This window comes from Culex pipiens, chromosome 3 (assembly GCF_016801865.2).
Source record: "Culex pipiens pallens isolate TS chromosome 3, TS_CPP_V2, whole genome shotgun sequence".
NCBI lineage: Eukaryota > Metazoa > Arthropoda > Insecta > Diptera > Culicidae > Culex > Culex pipiens.
In genome coordinates, this window is record NC_068939.1 from 4113125 (window position 1) to 4136930 (window position 23806).

At 43.3% G+C, this 23806-nt stretch overlaps 1 protein-coding gene across 1 annotated transcript in view; it reads right to left on the bottom strand.

Moving 5' to 3' along the window:
• Window positions 1–23806, bottom strand: part of LOC120417831 (uncharacterized) — a 32675-nt gene that overhangs the window by 4015 nt on the left and 4854 nt on the right. Inside the window, exons 2-6 of the mRNA XM_039580047.2 lie at window positions 10553–14464; window positions 6922–8121; window positions 6183–6859; window positions 5995–6121; window positions 3998–5929 (exon numbers count right to left, since the gene is read on the bottom strand). Of these exons, the coding sequence (XP_039435981.1) occupies window positions 3998–5929; window positions 5995–6121; window positions 6183–6859; window positions 6922–8121; window positions 10553–14384 (7768 nt within the window). The 5' untranslated portion in view covers window positions 14385–14464. The remainder of the gene's footprint in view (window positions 1–3997; window positions 5930–5994; window positions 6122–6182; window positions 6860–6921; window positions 8122–10552; window positions 14465–23806) is intronic.

The window sequence follows — 23806 nt, forward strand, 5'->3', positions numbered from 1 at the left end:
TTTAAAAAATTTAAAAAATTTAAAAAATTTAAAAAATTTAAAAAATTTAAAAAATTTAAAAAATTTAAAAAATTTAAAAAATTTAAAAAATTTAAAAAATTTAAAAAATTTAAAAAATTTAAAAAATTTAAAAAATTTAAAAAATTTAAAAAATTTAAAAAATTTAAAAAATTTAAAAAATTTAAAAAATTTAAAAAATTTAAAAAATTTAAAAAATTTAAAAAATTTAAAAAATTTAAAAAATTTAAAAAATTTAAAAAATTTAAAAAATTTAAAAAATTTAAAAAATTTAAAAAATTTAAAAAATTTAAAAAATTTAAAAAATTTAAAAAATTTAAAAAATTTAAAAAATTTAAAAAATTTAAAAAATTTAAAAAATTTAAAAAATTTAAAAAATTTAAAAAATTTAAAAAATTTAAAAAATTTAAAAAATTTAAAAAATTTAAAAAATTTAAAAAATTTAAAAAATTTAAAAAATTTAAAAAATTTAAAAAATTTAAAAAATTTAAAAAATTTAAAAATTTAAAAAAATTTAAAAAATTTAAAAAATTTAAAAAATTTAAAAAATTTAAAAAATTTAAAAAATTTAAAAAATTTAAAAAATTTAAAAAATTTAAAAATTTAAAAAATTTAAAAAATTTAAAAAAATTTAAAAAATTTAAAAAATTTAAAAAATTTAAAAAATTTAAAAAATTTAAAAAATTTAAAAAATTTAAAAAATTTAAAAAAATTTAAAAAATTTCAAAAATTAAAAAATTAAAAAATTAAAAAAATTTCAAAAATTAAAAAAAAATTAAAAAAATTAAAAATTTAAAAAAATAAAAAATTTTAAAAAAATAAAAAAATTAAAAAATTAAAAAAATTGCAAAAAATAAAAATAAATTAAAAAATTGCAAAATATTTAAAAAAAATTAAAAAAAAATTAAAAAATTTCAAAAATTTAATTTTTTTTTAAATAAAAAGATTTAAAAAAAATTAAGGCCGTAGCAAAAAAATTAAAATTGAAATAACAAGCCATGTTTTCAACATTTGAATGAAAAAAGTGTTTTAAAATGCATTTCAACCTGCCCAGTTGTTTTGCAATCATTAGTTTCAAATAACCAATTATTGAAGAGATTTTTTTTTCGCCGAAAAAAAACTTTTTGCGGTTGAAAATATTTTTGACCGAACCCATACATGCTAAATATGATTTTAAACGCAGGAAAATGCATTTCTAATTGTTTTCAGTTGGATGGACTTATATTTCCTTTAAAATTTGGAAGCTTTTTGAAAAAAATATGGTTTTTGCCCCATGATTTTTCGAACCGATTTTAAAGTGGGGCGGGGGCGACATAAACTTTGAAAAATGTTTGCAACGGCCTAAAATAATAAAAATAATACTTTTTTTTAAATTAAAATTTTGTAAAAATGTATTAAAATAAAAAAAAATAAATAAAATAGAATTTTTTTTAAATTTTTGAATTTTTGAATTTTTGAATTTTTGAATTTTTAAATTTTTGAATTTTTGAATTTTTGAATTTTTGAATTTTTGAATTTTTGAATTTTTGAATTTTAAAATTTTTGAATTTTTGAATTCTTGAATTTTTGAATTTTTGAATTATTGAATTTTTGAACTTTTGAACTTTTGAATTTTTGAATTTTTGAATTTTTAAATTTTGGAATTTTTGAATTTTTGAATTTTTGAATTTTTGAATTTTTGAATTTTTGAATTTTTGAATTTTTGAATTTTTGAATTTTTGAATTTTTGAATTTTTTAAATTTTTGAATTTTTGAATTTTTGAATTTTTGAATTTTTGAATTTTTGAATTTTTGAATTTTTGAATTTTTGAATTTTTGAATTTTTGAAGCACCCACAAGAGCAGACATAGAAAAATCTCCGAAACACGCATTCAAAACTTTGCCCTCGGCTTGCCGGTACTTGTCGGGTATCAGAAAATGAGTACCCGACAGGTACCGACACATATTTTTCTTCTACAGATGAACTTGAGATCAAATTTGATACCTGCTTTGCTACGCGCGGTGGGAGACTCGGGGGCAAACTCGAGAGCAAATTTGGTGGGAATCAAATCGGGTAGCAAATGGTTTAACTTTCGACATTTTCGAAAAATGAAATTCTTCGAAATTTTCAATAGGATTAAAAAGTTTAATAAACTTTTAGCATTTCTAGGCATGAATCAACACATAATTATTGATTTTGAAGGTAAACGAGAGCAAAAAATGATAAAAACCCATATTTGCCCCCCGCGGTGGGCTTGTTTCGGTGGCAAATTTGCTGCGCTAGCGGTGGGGATGACGGAGTTTTTTCAAGGTGGCAAATTTGATCTCGGTATTCATGAGCCGGGTGCAAATTTGATTTGCACCCCAGCGCTGGAGATGCCCTTATGAATGCCAACAAAGCGATGGTGAAGAGGTGTAACTTCAATTGTTGCGTTGTTTTTTTTTCGTTGCCAACTCTTGTTACTCGAGCACGGGCAATCGTGCTCGGGACTCGCAGCGAGAACTCGGAAGAAGGGATTATAACTCGCGAGTGCGCGAGGATTCCAACACAAGTTGAAATGGATCGAGAATTTACAGAAGGAAATGCGTGGCTCGTGTGGACAATTTGTAAATGGGGGCATAAGTATTTTGACATTTGCAACGATTTTGTATGTTCCGGAACAAAAGGTAACCAGCTGTGATGTTAAGGCAGCTTGGGAGGCCAAAAAAACACTTAAAATTTTGCGAAAAAGTTAACCAAAGCCTTAGAATTTGCAGAAAAGTCTGTAAAACTGTCAAAATGCCTACCCGCCCTTTTCTCGTATATCAAGTATTACAAGAGCCATTAGGAAGCATTCTTCGATTACGTAACGCAAAAATAGGGAATTTAGATTGGGAATGTTAGTCATGATTTTCTTGGTACATAATATATTCGGTGGAAAATGTTTCCATTCAGATACTTTGTTTGGTTTTGCACTAAAATGCCCTTTTTTGAAAAAAAAAAACATAACGATTAGAAAATATGGCTAAAATCATATAAAAAACGGTAAAACTTTCTAAATAAAAGTTCAACACCTTATGCTGTCTTGGGCTAAATATGTTTTCAATATGACGCTTTCCCGTTTCACCTTAACGGTGCACATCAACCAGAGCTTTTGCACCAAGATTTTTGTTACAGATATTTCAGTATTTTCGAAACTACGGAAACTATCGATATAATTTTTTAAATTAAAATTAAAATTTAAATTTGCCTATTTTTACAATCAGATTGTTGCAGGATTGGGTCCGTAAATTTGTCAATTTTGGAATAAGAAGACAACAACTTCCTTGGTTGCTGTGCCCACTTAAACACATTGTGGTATTGGTCGCAACGCTTGCTTAGAGCGTATCCTAGAACTTTTACCTTCCCAAAAACCATCCAACTCCAAGCGAAACTTGTTTGGGAATACCGTGGAGACATTCCCTTGTCCCCTTAAAAATAGTGGAGCATCAACACTTCTCGTTTTCCAAATCTCTAGAACAAGAACTAGGGGAAATTCTCATATGTTTGGCAGGTTAAGCACTCACGCCTAACTCCATCCAATTAGCTGATTTTCACTATTAAAACAACTTATTTTGCAAAACTTTGAGCATGAGCATGGTTATTTTGCAAAACTTTTGATAGAAACTTGCTTGCTCACTTCTTATTGAGCTATTTATCACTCGATTTCAGTTGAAAACGCTTTTAATGAGCTGTAATTGAATGTCAAAGTGCTGATATGGCAACATTAGAGGCACGCTGAAATTAGATGCTGTTCCCCTATGAGCTCATGAAATTTTCGAAAAATCTTAAAATCATTTGGGTGCTTAAAAATGGTTGAATTAAAAGTTATGCCTTTTCACAAGATCATAGAATTGAAGTATCCAGAGGCCTTCTGGAAGTCATGTCCGGTCCTGTCCGTCGTCAGTTGTCCCAACTCAAAACGTTAAAAATTCTACCAAATCATGCAAATAGTAGCAAAATCAAAGCGATCCTACTCACCACCGTAGGCCGACGAGGCAACCGGAGGGCCTCCGTACGGCTGCTGCTGCATCTGCTGCTGACCACCTGCTGCACCGTACACACCGGGCCCACCGGCAGCGACGGTCGTCGGAGGCATCTGCTGCTGCTGCGAATACTGATCGTAATACCCGGTCACGGGCGGATAGTTGGCGGCGGCCGGTGTGGGCGTTCCGCCAAGGGAGCTGTTACTGTTGCTGTTCTGGCTGTGGTTCATGACGGCCGGTGAAGGGGATGGTGAGGACGACGCCGACGAGCCCGACACCGGATGGTAGGGCGAGGGGTTGTTTCGCTTGTTGAGCGCTTTCTTGGCAGCGTTGTAGTCGTTCTTTGGCTGCTTGGGGGGCTTTTTGGCGGCTGACTTTTTGCCGGTTGGGGTCGTCTTCGGTTGGAACTCCATAAAGTTGTCCGGCGTTGGGGAGCGGGTGATGTTGCTGAGAGAGGTTTGGAACTCGCTCTGGTTTTGATTGTTGATGAGGGCGGACGTGGTTTTCTCTAGGAAGTTGAGACTTGACTCGTACTGGGACGGTGGCGGGGGAGGAACGCCGTGGGATTGCTGGCCGTAGAAATTGGCGGGATTGGTGACTGATCCGCCTGCGGCGGCGTACGGATGCCACGAAGATTGCTGCTGGTGCTGGCCATGGTGTTGCGCTTTGTGTGGGGAAGTTCCGTACGGTGACGAGGACGACGATGATGGTGATGAGTGCATGTGCTGGGGTTGGTGTAGGATCGGGCTCTTGCCCGTAGCGGCAGTCGATTGATTTGGCACTCCGCCGGCGTACGGCGATTGGTGATGGCCGGGGGCCATCTGATGATGAACTGGATAGTTTGACGACTGTGGATACTGTTGGGGATGATGTTGGGGCTGCTGTTGCGATGTAACCGTTTGTTGCGGCGGCATCGGACGACCGGGGGCGTTGGGGTAGTGTTGGGGTTCCACTGGAGGTGCACCTGGACCAGTTGGCTGAGCTGGAGGAACATTGTTTGGGGCTTGTTGAGTATCCATCGGAGTCGATTGAGGGACTGCGTTGGCGGTAGATGGTGGTCCAGCAGGAGATGGGATAGGACCACTTTCTTCGGCGTTGGTTTTAGCTGGGCCAGTCGTCGTTTCCGGAGCCTTTCCTGGAGCTTTATGTCGATAGTTCTTGAGGGAGGACGGTGGAACCTTGGATTTTCGTTCCACTAGGTTTGGTTTGTAGACCACTTTCTCTCGCAGGGGTGCGATTTCGTCCTCGATAGTGACCGTTGCAGGCGGTGCCGCAGGTTGCTTGCCTGTAGGAACATCAGTTTGGCTCGGCTGCTTTTGTTGGAACATTTTACCTGGACCTTGTCCTTTCGGTGCTAAAGAGTAGGCGGATTGAATCATTGGGAACTTTGAAGCCGTCGATGGGTTGGCAAACTTTCCCGTCGGTGGCATCTTCTTGATGGGCAGCAGCATGTCGTCACGGATTTCACCCTCTTCCAACTCGTCACTCTTCATGTCGCAGTCGACAATCTCTCCCTTCTCGGGGTAGTCGTCAATGGCCATCGATTCCTTTTCGCTGTCCGCATCGAGTGGCACGATGCTCGAGTCTGATTTCTCCTCGTCGTCCGAGTTGGACGGAATACTTAGCGAGTTGCCCTCGGAGCAGTCCGCTTTGGATGGTGTTCCGGCGGATGCTTTCGTAACCGTAGCGGACGCGGTCGGTTTACGTCCGGTGAGAGTGCTCAGCGCGGCTAGACCTCCCTTCGTGGCCGCATTGCTGCCACTTCCGTCCTTGTTGGCGCTAACCTTGAACGCGGTCCGGATGGCGATGATTTTGCCCGTCTCCAGCTGCATGTAGATGCCCTTTGGCGACTTCAGAACCATAACCTTCTGGCCAGCCTTCAGCACGATGTTGGATTTGTCGGCAGAACTCGTCGGGATGACCACATCTTGAAAAAAGGAAGGTTAAAAGTTAGTTGACCAGGTGATAATCGAAGGGAGAAGGTAGTCTTACCGATTGGAAGAGTCATTTCCTGGGCAGTCATGCCCTGTCGCTGCCAAACCTCCGCTGGAATCCAGCGGGTCGGCCTATTGCCACCGATTCCGGTCTTGCCTGCCTCACCAGACTGCATCGGACGAACCTGCGAATATAGTAAGAATGTCAGCAAGTCCAGTTTCTACAAAATTCACAAGAAATCTCACCGATGCAACTGGCCTGTGAATGATCGAACCGTCCGGAGTTCGGATTGCCCGATAGGTGGTGCCCATCGATGTGTACGAGTAGCTCGGTTTGGTTGCCGCTTGCTTCTCCAGCTCGTACCCGCGCTGGGCCTGTCGCTTCTCGGCCGACGACAGCTTCTTCTCCTTGCGATCGATCAGCAAACTTTCGTGGGCAAACGGAGCCTTCGTCAGTTGTTTGGAGTACTTCTCCAGCAGCGATTTCATCACGACATCAATGTACTTTTCCTTGTCTTCGCTAAAGTCCTTCACCTCACTCTCCTCTCCGTCGTCGTAACACAGACTGGTCACTTCCTTCATCGAAAGATGCGCATCCGGGTTGCACTCGTCCACGATGCGATCGCTCATGCCCTGCTTGTTGATCTGCCGGTCGTAGATCTTCTTCTCCAAGCAGTTGTCCACCACCAATCGATACACGAAGCAGGGCTTCTTCTGACCGTAACGGTACACCCGACAGACGGCCTGCGTGTCGTGGCACGGATTCCAGCTGGCATCAAACACCACAACCCGGTTTGCACCCACCAAGTTGATGCCCAGCGAGCCAGCGCGGGTCGACACCAGGAACAGGTGGATGTTTGGGTTCGAGTTGAACTCGTTGATCAACTTTTCACGCTCCTGAGCGGTCGTCGATCCGTCCAAACCTGAAAGATTAATGAATAATTGTAACTTAACTGTCTAAAGATCCCCAAACGGTAATACTTACGATAATAGCTCGTGTTCTTTCCCCAGTGATTTTCCGTTCCCGGAATTTTACTCTTCTGCAGGAATCGCTCGATCAAGTTGAGCGTCAACAAACTCTGACTAAACACCAGCATACGATCGCCCAACTTGATGCTCTCGTTCAGAATGTAGAAAAAGATCTCCATCTTGGGCGAGCTCTCCAGCAGATCCGGAATGTAACCCTTCATCAGCTCGAACGCCCACTCGTACGGAATCTCGTCCTTATCCTTGTCCTTATCCTTTCCCTTACCATCCTTGTCTTTGCCACCATCTTTCGCGTCTTTACCTTTGAATTCGTCCTCGATCTTCAACAAATCTTCCTTCAACTTGCTCTCGTCCGTGTCTTCCTTCAACTTTTCCAAAGTTTCTTCCTTCTCACTACCCTCTTCCTCCTTCTTAACTTCCTCACCCTCTTTCTTCACTTCCTTTTCACCTGCTTCCAACTCCTTTTTAACCTCCTCCACTCCATCCTCCTTCTTCACATCTTCCTCCTTCACTTCCATCTTGACCGGCGCCACCTGCGCCTCCCCAGAACCCTCCATGCCCACCTTCTCGACCTTCACACCTTCAAGCCCTGGTTCAGTCTTGATTTCCGTTTTCACCACCCCCTCCTCCCCGTCCTCCTTCTTCACCTCTACTTCCTGCTTGACGGCATCGGTGGCCTCGCTGATGACCTTCTTGGTGTCCATGTCGACGATTTCGGCGGCCGGTTTTTCCTCCTTGATTTCGGCGTTCTCTTCGTCCTCGGTCTTGATGGGCGGATCCTTGAGGTCCTCGAGCGACGGCTGGTCGGCGAACTGGGCGTTGGCTTGCTGCTGCGTGACGGCCGCCTGGTCCGCTGGCGTTGGTTCCGCTGGGACTGGGACTTGGACTGGTGGTGCTGGGGGTGTTGGGTCAACCGATGGAATGGCTGGCGGATATGCTGAGGGATCGGCCGATGGGAGTTGGTTAACGACGGGAGCGGGTGCGTTGGGATCCCATTTCTGTTCCGGCTGGGTCATGTCTCCGTACTGATTGTATTGTTGTTGCTGTGGGTCTTGCGACATTGGTTGGGGATTTTGCGGTTGCTGTTGTTGTTGATCGGGATAGTTGTACTGATTTGTGTTGCCGTAATAGTTTCCATTGTAGGAACTGTTCTGTGCTGCGCCTTGAGGCTGCTGCTGTTGTTGTTGGTAGTAGTTATCTGTGGGAAGATGAATAACGCCAAAAATAAATAACATTTGTATGATGATAGTTCACATCTTTCAAAATTACAAAGCTAAAAATTTAATTGGTGACACCATGTTGACAAGTTTTCCACGTGGTTATTGATGGTCCCTAATTATTTAAATAGTATTAAATATTTTTTTTAAAAAGATGTAAATACTCCTTAAATAAAAAAAATATTCAAAAAATAATTTCAAAATTTTGAATTTTCTGGATTTTAAATTTCGTGCATTTTAAACATAAGGAATTTCTGAATTTTGAAATTATTATTTTTTATTTAGTTCAGAGTTAAAAATTTTAAATTTCCCAAACTGTAAATATTTAAAATTTTAAAATTTCAGATGTACTACAGTACAATATTTAAAAAATGCATTAAAATTTTTTGAAATATTGAAATTTTAAACGTAAATTTCAGAATTGGAGAATTTAAGTTTAAAATTTTTCATTATTTTAGAAAAAAAAGCACATAAAACAAGTATTTTAAAAATTCTAAACTTAAAACTTTCCAATTTGTTAATTCCAGAATATTTTTTGTTTTGTTTTGCAGGATTTGAGAATTTAAAATTTTAGCGATTCTAGTAAAAATAAAGATTATAGTAACTAAAAAACTTCAAATCTAAATTTGTGATTTTTTTTAATTTTTAAATTTTAATTTCGGAATATAATAATTTTAGATTTATATCATTTTTTTAATTTTAGAGATTATGATTTTGAAATTTCTTTTGGTTTTTCAAAAATTGAAGCATTACAAATTGTAAATTTATTCAGAAAAAAATCATAATTTGAGAATCTTTAACTTTAACAAAATTATGATTTTAAAGATTTTTTTTTTAGATTTATTAATTTCAAATTTTGAAACGTTCCACGTACGTTTCAAAAGTGTTTTTTTTAAAACAATACGTTACTTAATCCACCTTTAGGTACCTAGTTGGTGCCTTCTTCTCATGTATAGAGTGATTCGCCCATAACGTGATCGCAGCACCAAAGAGGTTCTAATAAAAATAAGTTATGAGTAAAAAAACAAGCTGCCTACAGACTATTTATCAAAATTGTACATACACCGCCGTGGGGAAATAGATTGAGGTTATGTAAATTCAGAGCATTTAATTAAATTGCTTGTAATTTTAGATAGGTAAGTCAGATCTTGAAAATTCTTTATCCACAAGTAAGGTTATTTCAGAACCTTTCTAAAAATATATAATATGACAGGTTTCCATGCAAAAACCACCCTTTTTTGCAAATTGTCAAATTTATATGCAGCAGTTTTTAAGCATAACTTTTGATGTGCTTTATTAAATCTTATAAATTTCAATAGGGACTTATGGGACCCCAAGACAAATCGAATGAGGCTAAAACGGTCAAAATCGGCTCAGTCAGTGACGAGATATCCCAGTGACATTGATTCAGTACACATGTCTACATACAGCCAAACACACAGACATTTGCTCAGCTCGTCGCCGTCGTGCTAACTTGTCGTACGTGCATTTTAGGCCAAATTGAGTTAAGAACGCCATTTTGTGCAGCTCACAATGCCACATCTTTTGACCTTCACAGATCCCCAAAATTCGATTTCAATCCTAAGATATTCAATGAAAACCAAAAAAGCTCCAAATTTTTTTGTCACTTTTCATATGCAAGTAGTTTCAATCTTGTCGTGCTATCTTGTCACTCCCTGAAAATTGATGTAAGTGCGACAAATGGCCAAAGGGATTTCAGGTCAGGATGCGTTTGACGCACGTAAAAGCTAGACTACCGTAAATATTTGTAATTATAACTCGGGACTCCAGCAACCAACTTCAACCAAACTTCGGGACAATGCACAGAATGGTCAACCAAACAAAACGTGTTTGTTATTGTTTACATTGCATGCTTTCGTTTTTGTTTATTCAAGATCAAACATTAAACCGCGTTTTTCTCGGAACGTCAAAATGGCGGGTGCGACATGATAGCACGACGACGTCGAGCTGGTGATTCTGAGTCGATATGTACAAATGAAGGTAGGTCTAGGAGGTCTAACTAAAAAGTTCGTTTTTCGAGTGATTTTATAGCCTTTCCTCAGTAAGGTGAGGAAGGCAAAAAGGTCCTATAAACATATAAAACACCATGGCTTAAAAAATCTAGTCTTCAGATTTTTTAAAACTTTGAATTTAAGAATTTTAGTACTATTGTTATTGTAAAAGAATTATCGAATTTCAAAATTTTAAACTTTTCAAATTGTAAATTTATTGAATTTTTAAAATTTTTAATTTCAGAATTGGAGAATTTTAAACATAAATACTTTTAATATTTTAGAGAACATTTTTTTTAAATTTAAAATTTTAGAACTTCATAATTTAGAATTTGTCAAATTGTTGAATTTGAAAAAAAATCGTTTAAAAATTTAATAATTTTAAGAGCAATTCACTCACCTTGTGGTTGCTGCTGCTGCTGCTGTTGCTGCGGATAATAGTAGTTACTCGATCCTCCATAGTTATTTTGATAACCCTGATCGTATCCGCCGTAACCTCCTTGATAACCTTGATTGTAGTTATTGTAGTCATTGCGACCGTAGTAATTGTTGTAACTATTGTACGGATCGCTCGTTCCGTACTGATTTCCATAGTTGTTGTACCCATTCGGATCCTGGTTCATCATGCCTTGGTTAAAAGGTTGCTGATTGTACGGAGGTGCACCGGGTTGTCCAGTTTGATACCCTCCTTGCTGACCTTGCTGCTGTTGATAGCCGGGATACATTCCTTGTTGCTGCTGCTGCTGCTGAGGGTACGCTGGATATTCCTGCTTAACCACGTTCGGATCGGGAACGGGATTCTCGACAACAGCCGGTGCTGGGTCCTTGTTCAGCGTGCTCGGGCTGACGGTTGCCGCGGGAACAATCTTGCCATCCTTGCCGACCGCTTGCTGTTGCTGGGCCTGCTGTACCTTCATCGCCTCCTGCTGTTTCTTGGTGGTGCGAGGCTTCCGAGGCGTTCCGTCCTTTTTTAGGGCAAGCGGTTTGGGCGGTTTCGGTGCGGCCGGCTTTTTGCCCGGTTTCTTCTTTTCTTTTTCTTCCTTTTTCGGTGGCTCCGGTACAGCTGGGACTGCTTGTGGTGGTGGTGGTTCCGGGACAGCGGCTATCGCTGGAAGCGTGCTTGCCGCAGCTTTGACTGCCGGAGCAGGTTCCGGTTCTTCGATTTCCAAGTCCAGGTCGCGTTCGCTCTGCTTGAGGAAGTTGTAGAGAACGTCCGGGTGGTTCCAGATCTTGCAGCACACGGCAAACGCTTTGAGAGGGTTCGGAACGGCCTTGGTGCGAACGACTTCGTTCATGAAAACGGTGTACAACTTGCGCTGGAATTCGGACATCCGGATCAGCATGACGTACTCTTCCTTCTGTGGAAGGGAGGTCTGCAGCACCGAGTGTGAGCGACGTTGAACGAAACCGAGAAGTAACGAGTGCAGTACGTGGGCTCGATAGCGCATCAGTTTGATGTCCTGCGGCGTGGAGTCGATGCACTGACCGTTCTGGATCGGACGCTCGAACATGTTGCTGAACTCGGTTTTGGTGCCTAGATAATTGGGACGCACAAAGTCAACCATGCACCAGTACTCGAGCAGATTGTTCTGCAACGGATAACCCGTCAGCACAACTCTTCGCTTGGACTTGATCTGCTTCAGGGCTACCGAGATGCTGGCATGCGAGTTCTTGATCCGATGACCTTCGTCGCACACAACCAAATCCGGACCCGGCTTCACCAACGCCTCGTGAATCTCATCAAACATATTCTTCTGCTCTTCGGTGGATTCCTTTTCTTCTTCCTTCACCTCCGGCTCGCCCTTCTTTTTCTTCTTCTTTTTAGTCATCTTCTTCTGGCTGAGCAGTCGGTACATTTCGTACCCAATCAGCAGAACTCCGCCGTTTTTGGCCCACTCGAGGACAACCTTTGCGCGTGACTTGAGCGTTTTGTGGCTATCGTTGAGGATAAAGATTTTAAAGTTTCGTGGCCGCACTTCACCATGATTCTTCAGCGGACTGCTCTCCGGATCTTCCGGCAGCCAGGTATTGAACTCGTTCAGCCAGTTTTGCAGCGTGTTGATGGGCATGATGATGAGAACCGTCTTGGAGCTGGTATGTCTTAAAAATATATCACTAAAGCAGACCAGTTGCAACGTCTTGCCGAGTCCCATCGAGTGCGCCAGGATGCAACCGAATCCGGTGGAAGTGTCGTACCGTTCGATCGATTCGATGATGTTGTCAAACAGGAACCGAACGCCACCGATCTGGTGAGGCTTTATGATGCGTGCAATCTGTGGCGCCAGGAAGATGTCCTCTTCGCCCTCGGCGTGACCAACGTTGATAACAACGCGGCCCTTATCGTCCGGCACGTTGTACGTGTCGTTCACGTGGAGCCCACTGTTTTGCGGATCATCGTCCGAATCGTCCTCTGGTTCTTCGTCGTCATCCGACAGCACAATGCAGTCGTCGTCCGAGGAGCTATCGATCGTGACAACTTCCTTCTTTTCCGGTGGAGAAATGATCTCCGCCTCGCTGTCCTCATCCTCTTCGTCTTCATCGTCAAAATCTTCGTCACTGTCCATATCGTCAAAGGTGCGCACCGGAATCGACGGGATCTGCGAGGCCAGCGTCGTGCCGGAGGCCTTCACCGGTGCGATGCTGACCGAGGGCGTCAAGTTGGCCGACTGGATGGGACGTGCCTTCGGCGGGCGGCCACGCGTCTCAAACGGGTTCTTAACGTAGCCCACCTTGACCGGAGTCGACGTTCCGGGCTGTTGCGTTTTGAGGATCGACGCGTGACCCTGCAAGAATTGCATCACTTTCTGCTCGGTTTTGTTGGTTTGACGCTCGAGGGCGAGCTGACGCTGCACTTCGCGGATAATCCGCTGCTGCTCCTGGACACGCGCCAAACGTTCCAATTCCTGACGCTGTGCGGCCAACGTGGACGCATCCAGCTGGTTGTCGTCCATCACTTCCTTGATGTTTTTCCTCAGATTGGATACCTTTCGCATGGCGGCGTCTTTCTTGGTGATTTCCAGCGAGATTTCCTCCGTGCATTCAAGTTCCTTGGCCTTGCTTGCGTTGGCGTCCGTTTTGGACACTGGTTTTACGCTGATTTCGCCCATTTCTTTGAGCTTTTCCGTTATGTCAAAGTCCATTTGCTGGGAGGAGGATGCCGACGTGCTGGCGGCTTCCGGTTCGACGTCCGGTTGCGACGACGGTTCTGGTGGCAGTGCCAGTGGATCAGTCTCTTCCGTTTCTTCGACCTTGGAGTTGTCGTCCGAGGGGGGTGGTTCTTGGGGCGGTGTCGACTTCGGAGGAGGTTCTGGTTGAACCTCTTCGATGGGTGGCGCCGTCTTTTCTGGCGTTGGCTCGCGTTGGGGCCGGGGTTCTTGCTCTTCCGGTTGAGGTTGGGCTTCTTGTCTGGGTTTGTCGTCGATAAGGTTTGAGATTTGGAACGAAGATTTGCTCGCTTCGGACGCTGGTGGTGGATGTGGTTGAGGCTGGGCAGTTGCTTCCGTTACGGGTGGCGGGGGCAAACTGTCGCGCTTCTCCGCTTCCAGCTCTTGTTTGGACTTTTTGATTAGGACGTTGTCGAGGATTTCAATCTTTCGCTTGGGGGGGATGCCCATCGTGCCATCGATCATGTCCTGTCCTCCGATGGTGGGTCCAATCAGCATGTTTTTGCCGTCATGGATTTGCGCCGTCGGTGGCATCGGCGGTTGCTGATGGTCCGGGAACATTTGCTGTGGCTTTTCCGGGGATTTCTGCAGCCCTGGACCCATTGATGAAGGTCCGGCCAGCTGATGGGGTTGGGGTGGAAGTGAAGATTGGGCAGCACTTTGACTGTGGCCGGGATAGCCTGGGTAAGCCACACTTGGTGGCGGTGGACCAGCCGGTGGCATCAGCGAGTGATGACCCTGGTGGTGATGCGGATGGTACGAGTGGCCACCGTACGGTGTTTGCGGGTACGGATGCTGATAAGCGGAATGATGGTGGTACGGCGCGTGCATCGAATACGGATTGTTGATGTAACCGTAGTATGGATCTTTGGCCGCGGCGTGATGGTCCATCATGGGCGGGGCACCGTACCCGTAATGCTGGTATCCGGCGGCGGCGGCGGCCTGCGATGACGGGTGCATCGGTGGCATCGCTCCAGGACCGACCGGAGGTGGTAGCCCTGCGCTACCATCCGGTTTCAGCGGATCCATCCCGGGTGGCGGATGGTTTCCGTTCGTGCCTGGGTCCATCCTGGAGGGGGACAGGCGGTCCAAGTCTGCTCAGTTCCTGCTCTCAACAGAGATGTGCATTTCGATCGGTTCACAAATAACTGCAAAGAGATTTACCGAGAGAGAAAGAGAGAAAATAGAGAAAGGACATTAAATTCCCGTTCCATCTGGTGCAGCAGCAATATGTTGGGGCAACTATGTATTTGTGATTGCGGTGGGGGCCACCTTCTTTGGAGTGAGCTTGGACTGGGATGGGGCCCCCTAGCAAAAGGGGATGAAATTGGACCACCGGACACAATGGGATTGGCAGAGTTACTTTTAACAGTTTAAAAAAAAAATATCACAGAGAAAGTTTGATTTGAACTACGTAAAATTTCAAAACAACTCATAGAGGCGCGCAAAATTATATCATACAAAAAAATCGCCACCAGACCAACAGTTCCGTTCCGTCGTCGGATCATACAATATATCAACCGATGATGTTGCTCTGGGTCGCACGGCTTATGTACGTGAGCTGCACAAAACACATCTACATATGTGAAATATTTCATCCATGCGCATTCCCACATTTTGTTGTGATGGCCACCTCTCCACCCAGTCTCCGTCCTGGTCCTGAATGTGGTGCCACTCTGCGACGACCACCGGACCACACGCCAGATGGATTCGGGATGCAACGCCGTAAATAATACAACCCCCTAACCGAGTCCAGGTTGTCACAGCAGCAGCAAAACTGATTATCTGCCACCCCCACCTCCATCGAACGAGGGGGAGGTCAAATGGTGTGAGAACTCCGACTCCCAACGATATGATGACGATGATGATAAGTGTTTGCATATTTAACACAGACACGCTGAAATATAATGCTCGCCGGTGCCATTTTTCGGAAATTGTATTATCATTAGGGCCGAGATATGATGCTTTTCTGGTGGTGGGAGGAGACCGTGGACATTAATGGACGCTTGCGGTGACGACAGACAGACAGGCATGCACCCCCGGCCCAGTGCAGGGAGGCAGGTCCTTTGAAGCTGGATTAAAGGATATCGCGCGCGCGCTCGGATGGCACGCCCCACGATAAATAAATAAAATGTTGAGCGAGGTGATTCGTTTGCTTAACTGCATTTTTCTGCGGGTGACGTTTTTTTCTGTTTTACTTATTGATTTTTGTTGTGATAAGCGGATATTCTCTTAGCTAAACTTGACACAAATATTCGTGTATGTTCTTCTAAAAGGAAGTCGGAACAAATTGGAACAGCATGTAATTCCATCGTGTTTGCATATCAGCACTTTGACATTCAGTCACAGCTCTGTAAAGAATTTCCAACTGAAATTGAGTGATAACTAGCAAGTTTGTATCCATAGATTTGCAAAATAAGTGAAAATTTCCAAATTGGATGAAATAAGAACTGAATCTTCAACCTACCAAACGTATGAAAACTTTCCCTATCCGGACCAATTAAAAAAACAATACTTTTTGTATCATTTGTTTACTATTTTCCTGCAAAATATTTTGAAACCACTGCTTGTTTTACTTGTTTCAATACACTCAAACCCCGATGGTTTGACACCAACTATTGTCAAACGAACTTTTTAGTTTGACACCCTTTTTACAAGGAGTTCACACACACTACCAAACGTTTGTTTTGGTAGTGTGCGTGAGCGCCATGTAAAAAGTGACAGTTCGTCGGATAGGCTCTTTCAAGCAAAACATTGTAAAACGTCCAATCTCATTTTTCAAAACATTGAGAAAAACGAAGATGAAATCTGCGGATAGTTTTTCAATTCCTATTTCGAACTTATTTGCCTAATTGAGGGTATTATTCAATTAAAATACGTGAAACTAGTATCGTTATGCTTCCCCGTATTCAATTTTATGAAAACATTTCATTCTTGCTGTAAAATTGATGATAAAATTACATTGGCCTTTTAAAAAAGTTAACAACATGCGGGACCGGTTAAGCCCTTTGCGTTTTAGCGCCTTTGTAAACAATGGCGTGTTTCATTTTCCATCTGGCCCTATGTCAAACGGCCAAACACGACGTCAGGATTTGTTTATGTTGTTCTTTTGTTTTTTGGCTTCGCAGGCCAAACCAAAACAAATTATGATATCGTGTTAGGACTTTTGCACCAAAAACATTTTTTTCTCGTTTTACGTTAATTGAACAGTTAATTAGTTTTATTTTCATAAAATTTAAATAATGTATCGAGTTTTCTTGCATTCCTAAAGGTAAGATCCAAGTTTTAGTGTTTTAAAGTACCTAATAAAGTTTTTATTTTACAGGGAAGTGCAAAGCAGGTGGCGGCAGAGGTCGAGGGGAGGAGGAAGATTTCGTTCGCTGTTTTTTCGGAGGAGCTGCTGCTGCTAAGCCGCCATGGAGTATCAACCCAGTTACGGTGATAAACATGCCAGAGTACGTGACGAGTCGGAAGCCATGAGGCTCGAAATCGTTTGTGTAACCGCAGTTCTCGACGCAACTGATCGATCTGTGCTCGCTGGACCTCGCTCCGAAGAAAACCACTACCAGCAGGTTCGGTCTGGACTGGGATGAAACCGCGCCTACGCCAAAAGGATACAAACGTACCTCCTCATCATCTGTGACGAGAACAAAGTGTGCGGAAAACACAGTGAACCACCCAGAGTAGTCTTCCCTGGTGCCAACACAGATGCCGCAAAATAGCTTGGACATCTCCGTCGATCCTGTATGTTTTTGTGCTTTACCGGCTATCACCCAAGGAAAAAGGAAGTGATTGAGTTCTTTCTGTTCTAAAGAGCGTATGCAACGGGAGGTTCCATCGGAACAAAATAGCTTGGATCTTGCTACGGCCGAACAGTACGACACGGAATAGCAAACTGGAGAAATGAATCACCTCTCATAAGCAAAGATTTCAAGTGATGGTTTTCACCAAATAAATTGATGCATTTTTGTTCTTTTGTGTTTTTAAAAAAATAAAATCATAATGACGCACGTCTGGGGAGGAATTTGCCAGAAATAATCTCCAATTTTTATTTTTGGTAAATCGACATTAGTGGAAGAGTAAATTCGTTGATTAGAAACGTCGATGACGGCGTCGGAACATGGCACCGGTTGATGGGTGACGCTGCTTCCGGTAGCATATTCTCCTTTGAAGCTGCCTTTATCGTTTCTTGGATCGCATCCACAGCCTGCATATTTTCAATTCGTACACTGACGCATCCGTCGTTCCGGATCAATTCTTCGGCGACAAAACGGATTCATGTCGTTGGCCCCGCTCGTGAATCTACTATCACCATGGTCACTGAAGGTGGCCACTATTGTCGGGTTGTTCCGGGCGTCGTCACCTGAGCTGATCTTGAGCGTAGTCGTTGCCTGGGGCAGGTTCACCTGGTACACGTCGTTGCTGCTGAAGCGGGGCTGGGTAGCTGTTCACCGGCGACATGCGAGCAGCGCGCGGCCGCAGATTTTTAGTTACTGTCCGTACCGAGACGAAGCGTTCATTCTTCTGCCGCGACCACCATCCGGACGTCACCTTTCACCGCTACCATTTTCAACTCCCCTGCTACTTCCGCAGGTGGATAAAATGGAACGAGCCATGTTATTACCGCCAGGACTGACTGGAATTCCGAACGAGCTGCGCGGACTGCCCGTTATATTAGTTGGAAACAAAGGACCATACTCTGTTTCGATTTTTGTTTTGAATCGATACTGGTTTGTCCCAGGAGCTAACACGATTTCAAAACAAAACAAAGCAGTTTCCACATTGGTCCTTTGATGCAAAGGGTCTAAGTGGATATTGAAAACAAATAAGATGTCATAAACTTTGACCTTTTGTAAAATTATGTTTTTTTCTCATAAAAATAATTGTTTAATACTTTTCTCGACATGCAGTGATAGTTTATGACTAAAAGCATCAATTGCATTAAAAAACCGGTTTGTTTACATTTTTGACTTAGGTCCTTTTACAATGTTTTGCTTGCTTTGTTTACACTTTGACATAGAGATCTCCACGGTTTCTCTCACGCACACCATGATTCTGTGTTAGTATTCGTATTCAAAGTATTGTTTTGGTTTTGATCGATTGTGATTGGTTGAATTCCAAGCAGCTGATTTTGTTTATACTATTTTTACACATACATAGGCAAATCGAGTAGATCAATCGCCTGTAAAAACCAGCTGTTTACCACGTGCTCGTGGTATAACAAAGGACACAGCTGATTTTGACAGACGAATCATTCTACTCGATTTGCCTATGTATGCGTGTCAATTTTGTTACGAACTAACACACTCTCGCGCGTGGATATCTCTATAGAGTTATCTAAGCCCGTGCTCACGCACACTAGCACGCCATTTGTTTTGCTGGACGGTACAAAATTGGGTACTAAAGCCCTATGTAAATTTTTATGTACAACGGTAAAAAACACGATTAAAAACCATTTCTGATCACTTTTTTTCATTTTTATGCAAAAAAAAGTTATTGACAAGACAACATTTTTTCGATGGATCAACTATGGTCCCCTTGGAACGAGCTGTCAAGTAGGAGCTTTTCTGTCAAGAAGGACCGCGAGGTTAATTTTTCAAAATTGATTTAAAAATCCATTTTAAACTCTTTGTGGTCGTACAAAGGGTCATTGTACTCAGAAAAAATAAGCTTTATCGCTGTAAACAATAATATCAGCAATCTAAGCTTCATTTTAGGACCCAATTTAACCTCAATCTTTTTCGTATACGTACACGCAACACATGCGCACGTAGATAACTCTATAGAGATCTCCACGGATTCTCTCACGCACACCATGTTTCTGTGTTAGTATTTGTATTTAAAGTATTGTTTTGGTTTTGATCGATTGTGATTGGCTGAATTCCAAGCAGCTGATTTTGTTTACACTATTTTCACGCAGACATAGGCAAATCGAGTAGACAAGTCGCCTGTAAAAACCAGCTGTTTTCCACGTGCTCGTGGTATAACAAAGGACACAGCTGATTTTGACAGACGAATCATTCTACTCGATTTGCCTATGTCTGCGTGTAACTAAACTCCAAACTAACACACTCTCGCGCGTGGATATCTCTATTGGTTGCTAGAAATATACATTATGACAAGCCTGAAAAAACCTTTTGTACAAGAAGTATCCCTTTTTCGACCTGAAGATTTAAAACATCAAAAAATTCTACCAAGTCAGTATTCTGAAACATTCATAGTTATAAGGAAAATCCAAATCAAGCTCAAAAGAAACCAAATTGTTACATGTTATCTCGAAAAAATAAATTGAATTGAATTGACTGCATTTTGAATTTAAAAAAATACATTTTTTTCAAAATGTTATCACAGCTTTTTCAGCCGCCATCTTGGATTTAAGTATTCTAACTCATTTGAGAGAAGTTTAGGAGTGTACTTAAGCTCGACAATTGAGCACTAAAGCCCTATGTAAATTTTTATTTACAACGGTAAAAAACACGATTAAAAACCATTTGTAATCACTTTTTTTTTGCAAAAAAAAATAAAAAATTGACAAGACAACATTTTTTCGATTGATAAACTATGGTCTCCTTGGAACGAGCTGTCAAGTAGGACCTTTTCTGTCAAGAAGGCCATGAAGTTATTTTTTTTTTAAATTCAATTAAAAATCCATTTTGGTCGTTCAAAGGGTCATTGTACTCAGAAAAATAAGCTTTATCGTTATGAGCAATAATATCACAAATTTAAACTTCATTTTAGGACCCAATAAAAATAATACAACAAAAAACAATTATTTGGGGCCCGACCAGCAGAAAACCGTTTGGCAGAAAGGTCAAATAGTAATAGTAATAGTAATAGTAATTTTATTTGGCAACGATATCCTGTTAGTTAGACTTTTTATCAGGGCAAGGACGGAAACTGTTTAGAGTATTAAGTTGGGAGAAGTAAAATTGACTAGTTACAATTCTCGTTAAATCTAATTCTGATTTTCACGAACTATTGCGCGCTTGAAAGCGAAAGTGCGCGTCTCTCTCTTGGTGGCCAGGGGTAGTTGATTCCAGCAGGACGTCCCGTGGACCAGCAGGCTTTTTCCACTGGCAGTCGTGTGTCGTGGAACGATGAAATTTGAGGCACGTTCGAGTTGTCCGCGTTGCAGATGTTGCGCGATGTAGCCCGGCAGTCGACCCTCGTATGCTTGCTTCATGAAGCAGCATATTCGAAGTTTGTAGTTCGTGGGGAGATCGTGTCCTAAAATTGTGCTTCGAACTGCTGCTGTTGTGTCTCGGCAACGGAGATTGTGGACGAAGCGAATCGACGATTTGAAGCACCGATGTAGCCGTTCGCGCAGTGCAGCGGCCAGTCCAGGATAGTATACCACGTCACAGTAGGTGAAGAATGGTATCACTGCAGCTTGAACCAGTTTGCGGCGTGTTTCCGTTGACAGTACGGGACCAAACCGGCGGAAGGTGCGAAGTGTACTGTAGGCCTTCTGCAAGACGTCATTCACCTGCTGTTCCCAGGTCAAGTTTGTGTCCATCTTGATCCCGAGGTTCGTGACATGACCGCTTAATGGAATGCTGGTGTTGCAGAAGACTACGTCTTCCGTCGGCGTGACCGCGCCAGTCTTGCAAAAGATAATGGCCTGGGTTTTCTTGGGATTCGGGAACAGACGGTTAGCTTTTGCCCAGCTTGCAATCGCGGCGAGATCCTCGTTGACCGCCCGCACTAGCTGATCAACGTTCGCGATGGGTCCTGACAGATAAATCTGTAGGTCATCGGCGTAAAGCTGCCATCCACATTTTAGCGCTCTAGGTAAACTGTTTATGTAGAGGCTAAACAGCAAAGCGCTGAGACACGAGCCTTGGGGGGTTCCGTCAGGGACTTGCATCGCGGCAGACACAGCGTTACCGCGGCGAACAACTTGAGTGCGGTCGCTCAGGTACGAGGCGATCAGGTCGCAGGCAGCTCGAGAGAAGCGGAATTCGTTGCGCAGCTTGTCCCTCAGCATCCGGTGATCGACACAGTTGAAGGCGAGTGAAAAATCGACGAGGACCATCACTGTGCACCGATTCTCGTCCAGATTGCTGTACACGTCGTGAACCACTTTGGACAAGGCCGTCGTGGTACTGTAGCCTCTTCTGTAGCCTGATTGGTTCGGCGCAAGGAGTGGTGGATCAGTCGTGTTCAGATGTTCCGAGATCTGGGAGAGGAGAACCTTTTCCAATACCTTGGACACGGCCGGTAGAACGCTGATCGGACGAAAATCCTTCGGTTGTGAGGGATTGGCTGACTTTGGGATTGGAGTCACAATTCCCTTTTTCCAGATCGTCGGAAAGGTCTTCGTGTCGATGATGTTGTTGATCAGATGAGTGAGGAGGGGAAGGATGTACGGACACAGCAGTTTCACCAACGAGATTGGGATCTCGTCACAGCCGGCGGCGTTGGTTTGTATCTCGAAGATCTTTGCGCAAACTTCGTTGACGTCGGTGTGACGGAACACGAAACGCGGTTCGCCAGGATCGTAAACAGTTCGGTGACTTGGTTCTACAGGCCGCTGGTTATGGTCACCTGTGTTCAGCTGTCGATGTCCGGTTGTGAAGAAGGTGTTCAGTTCGTCCGCGTCTACTCCCTCAGCTGGCTCGGTCTTCTTAGCGTTATTGTGGATCCCTTCTCGCCTCAAGTTGTTCCAGAGCTTCTTCGGTGGTAGGTTCTGGTCGAAGTTTTGTTCTGCGTACCTCTTCTTGGCGTCGAAGATCAACGAGTTGGCTCGGTCGCGCTTTCGGACGAAGTCCAGCCATTGGTTGTCCCCCTGCTCTCGGTTCGGGTTGCGCGAGTACAGCGCGAACGCAAGATTTCGCTCCTCAACCGCTCGCTTTATACCGGCTGTGATCCATGGCGTCCTGGCGTCTCGCACAACAATTGTGCGCTCAGGAGCGTGGCGGTCCATCAGATTCTTAAGGCTGTTAGTTAGTAACTCGGCTTTCGTAGATGAATTATCCGCAGCAAAGAAGGGCCGGTGATCCATCGCTTGGAAGTCCGCCTGCAGCCGAAGTTGGTCAATCGCCTTGAAGTTCCTGACACGAGTGGTTACTGGAGCTGGGTTCCGCACTCTCACTCTGGCCAGCAGGTAAACTATTTCGTGGTCGGAGATAGTATTACCTGTACAAGCTTGGGATTTGACGACCAATCCGGGGGAATCAGTGATCATCAAATCGATGGTTGTGGCACTGGTTTCCGTTATCCTGGTCGGGCCAGTCGGGAGAATCGTAAGGTTGAATGTTGCGTTAATTCGATGCAGTGCCACTAGATTGGCTGATGGCTGGGGAGCGGTGATGTTGGTGTTGAAATCGCCCACTACGTACAGCCTGTCAAAACCAACGTCCAGGAGGTCCAGTAAGAGCTTCTCGTAGCACTGGGCGAAGTTGGGGTTCGTACTGAGCGGATTGTAAAGCGTAACAACGCAAACATTCCAGTCGTTGATTCGTATCCGGATGGCCAGAAACTCGACGCGCTGGTTGATGGGTGTCGCAGGATCAAATGCTGACTTGATCATCGTGGTAGCTTTTAATCCCTTCCGCACGTAAAGTCCCACACCGCCGCAGGTTTTGGCACCTCGACCCCTGCCGGAGGGGAGCGAGTGCTTAACGAAGTCGTATCCGGGTATGCGTATTGGTCCAATAGGTGAAGAAGACTTTAGTTTGGTTTCGGTGACGGCGAACATGTGGTACTGCTTCTTGTCGAGGATGATCTTCACACCGTCAATGTGCCGTTCAAGTCCACGGACATTCAGATGTCCGATACGTAAGTTCTGGAAGTTTCTGAGCATGCTATTTGTGGAAAACGTCAGCAGCATGGTGCGTCTAGCAGCGTGATGATGCGGAAAGTTCCGCTGATGTGGCATCGAAGAAGATCGACGTGTCTTCGCCATCAAGATCGCCTCCGGCGAGTTCCAAGACCTGCTCCAAGGTCTCGATGGGAGCGTACTGCTTTTGTCCCGGGAGTAGCACGGATACCCTATCGTTCCGAATGAACACGGACTTGACCTGCTTGCGCTGCTTGAGACGAAGGGCCAGGTTGCGGATCCGAAAGGTGTTGATCGACATCGCTTCGTTCAAGGTGAACCGATAGTCCAGAGATGGTCCGCCTCGAAGGTTGCACAGCTTTGCCGTCTGGTGTCGCTGGAAATACTGCCGCAATACTACTCCTCTCGATTCGGCGCTGTTGAAGATCACCATGATTGTTGGGGTCAAGGAGCGGTCGGTCCACTTAGATGTCTTCACGGGAAGACGGAAACATTTTACGACGTTCGACATTTCGCTTTCGCAGTCGAGGAGACGGAGTACGTTTCCGACCAGGTCTCTGACGTTCTCGCCTTCATGGTATGGGATCTTGTTCACAGCAAGTCTGCAGCAGTTCACGGTACGGGAGCAGGTTTTGGCCAAGGTGGCACACTTTTCAATCGCCTCAAGCTTCTCGTTGATGTTGCTCGTCAAGCGATCTCGTGCAACATC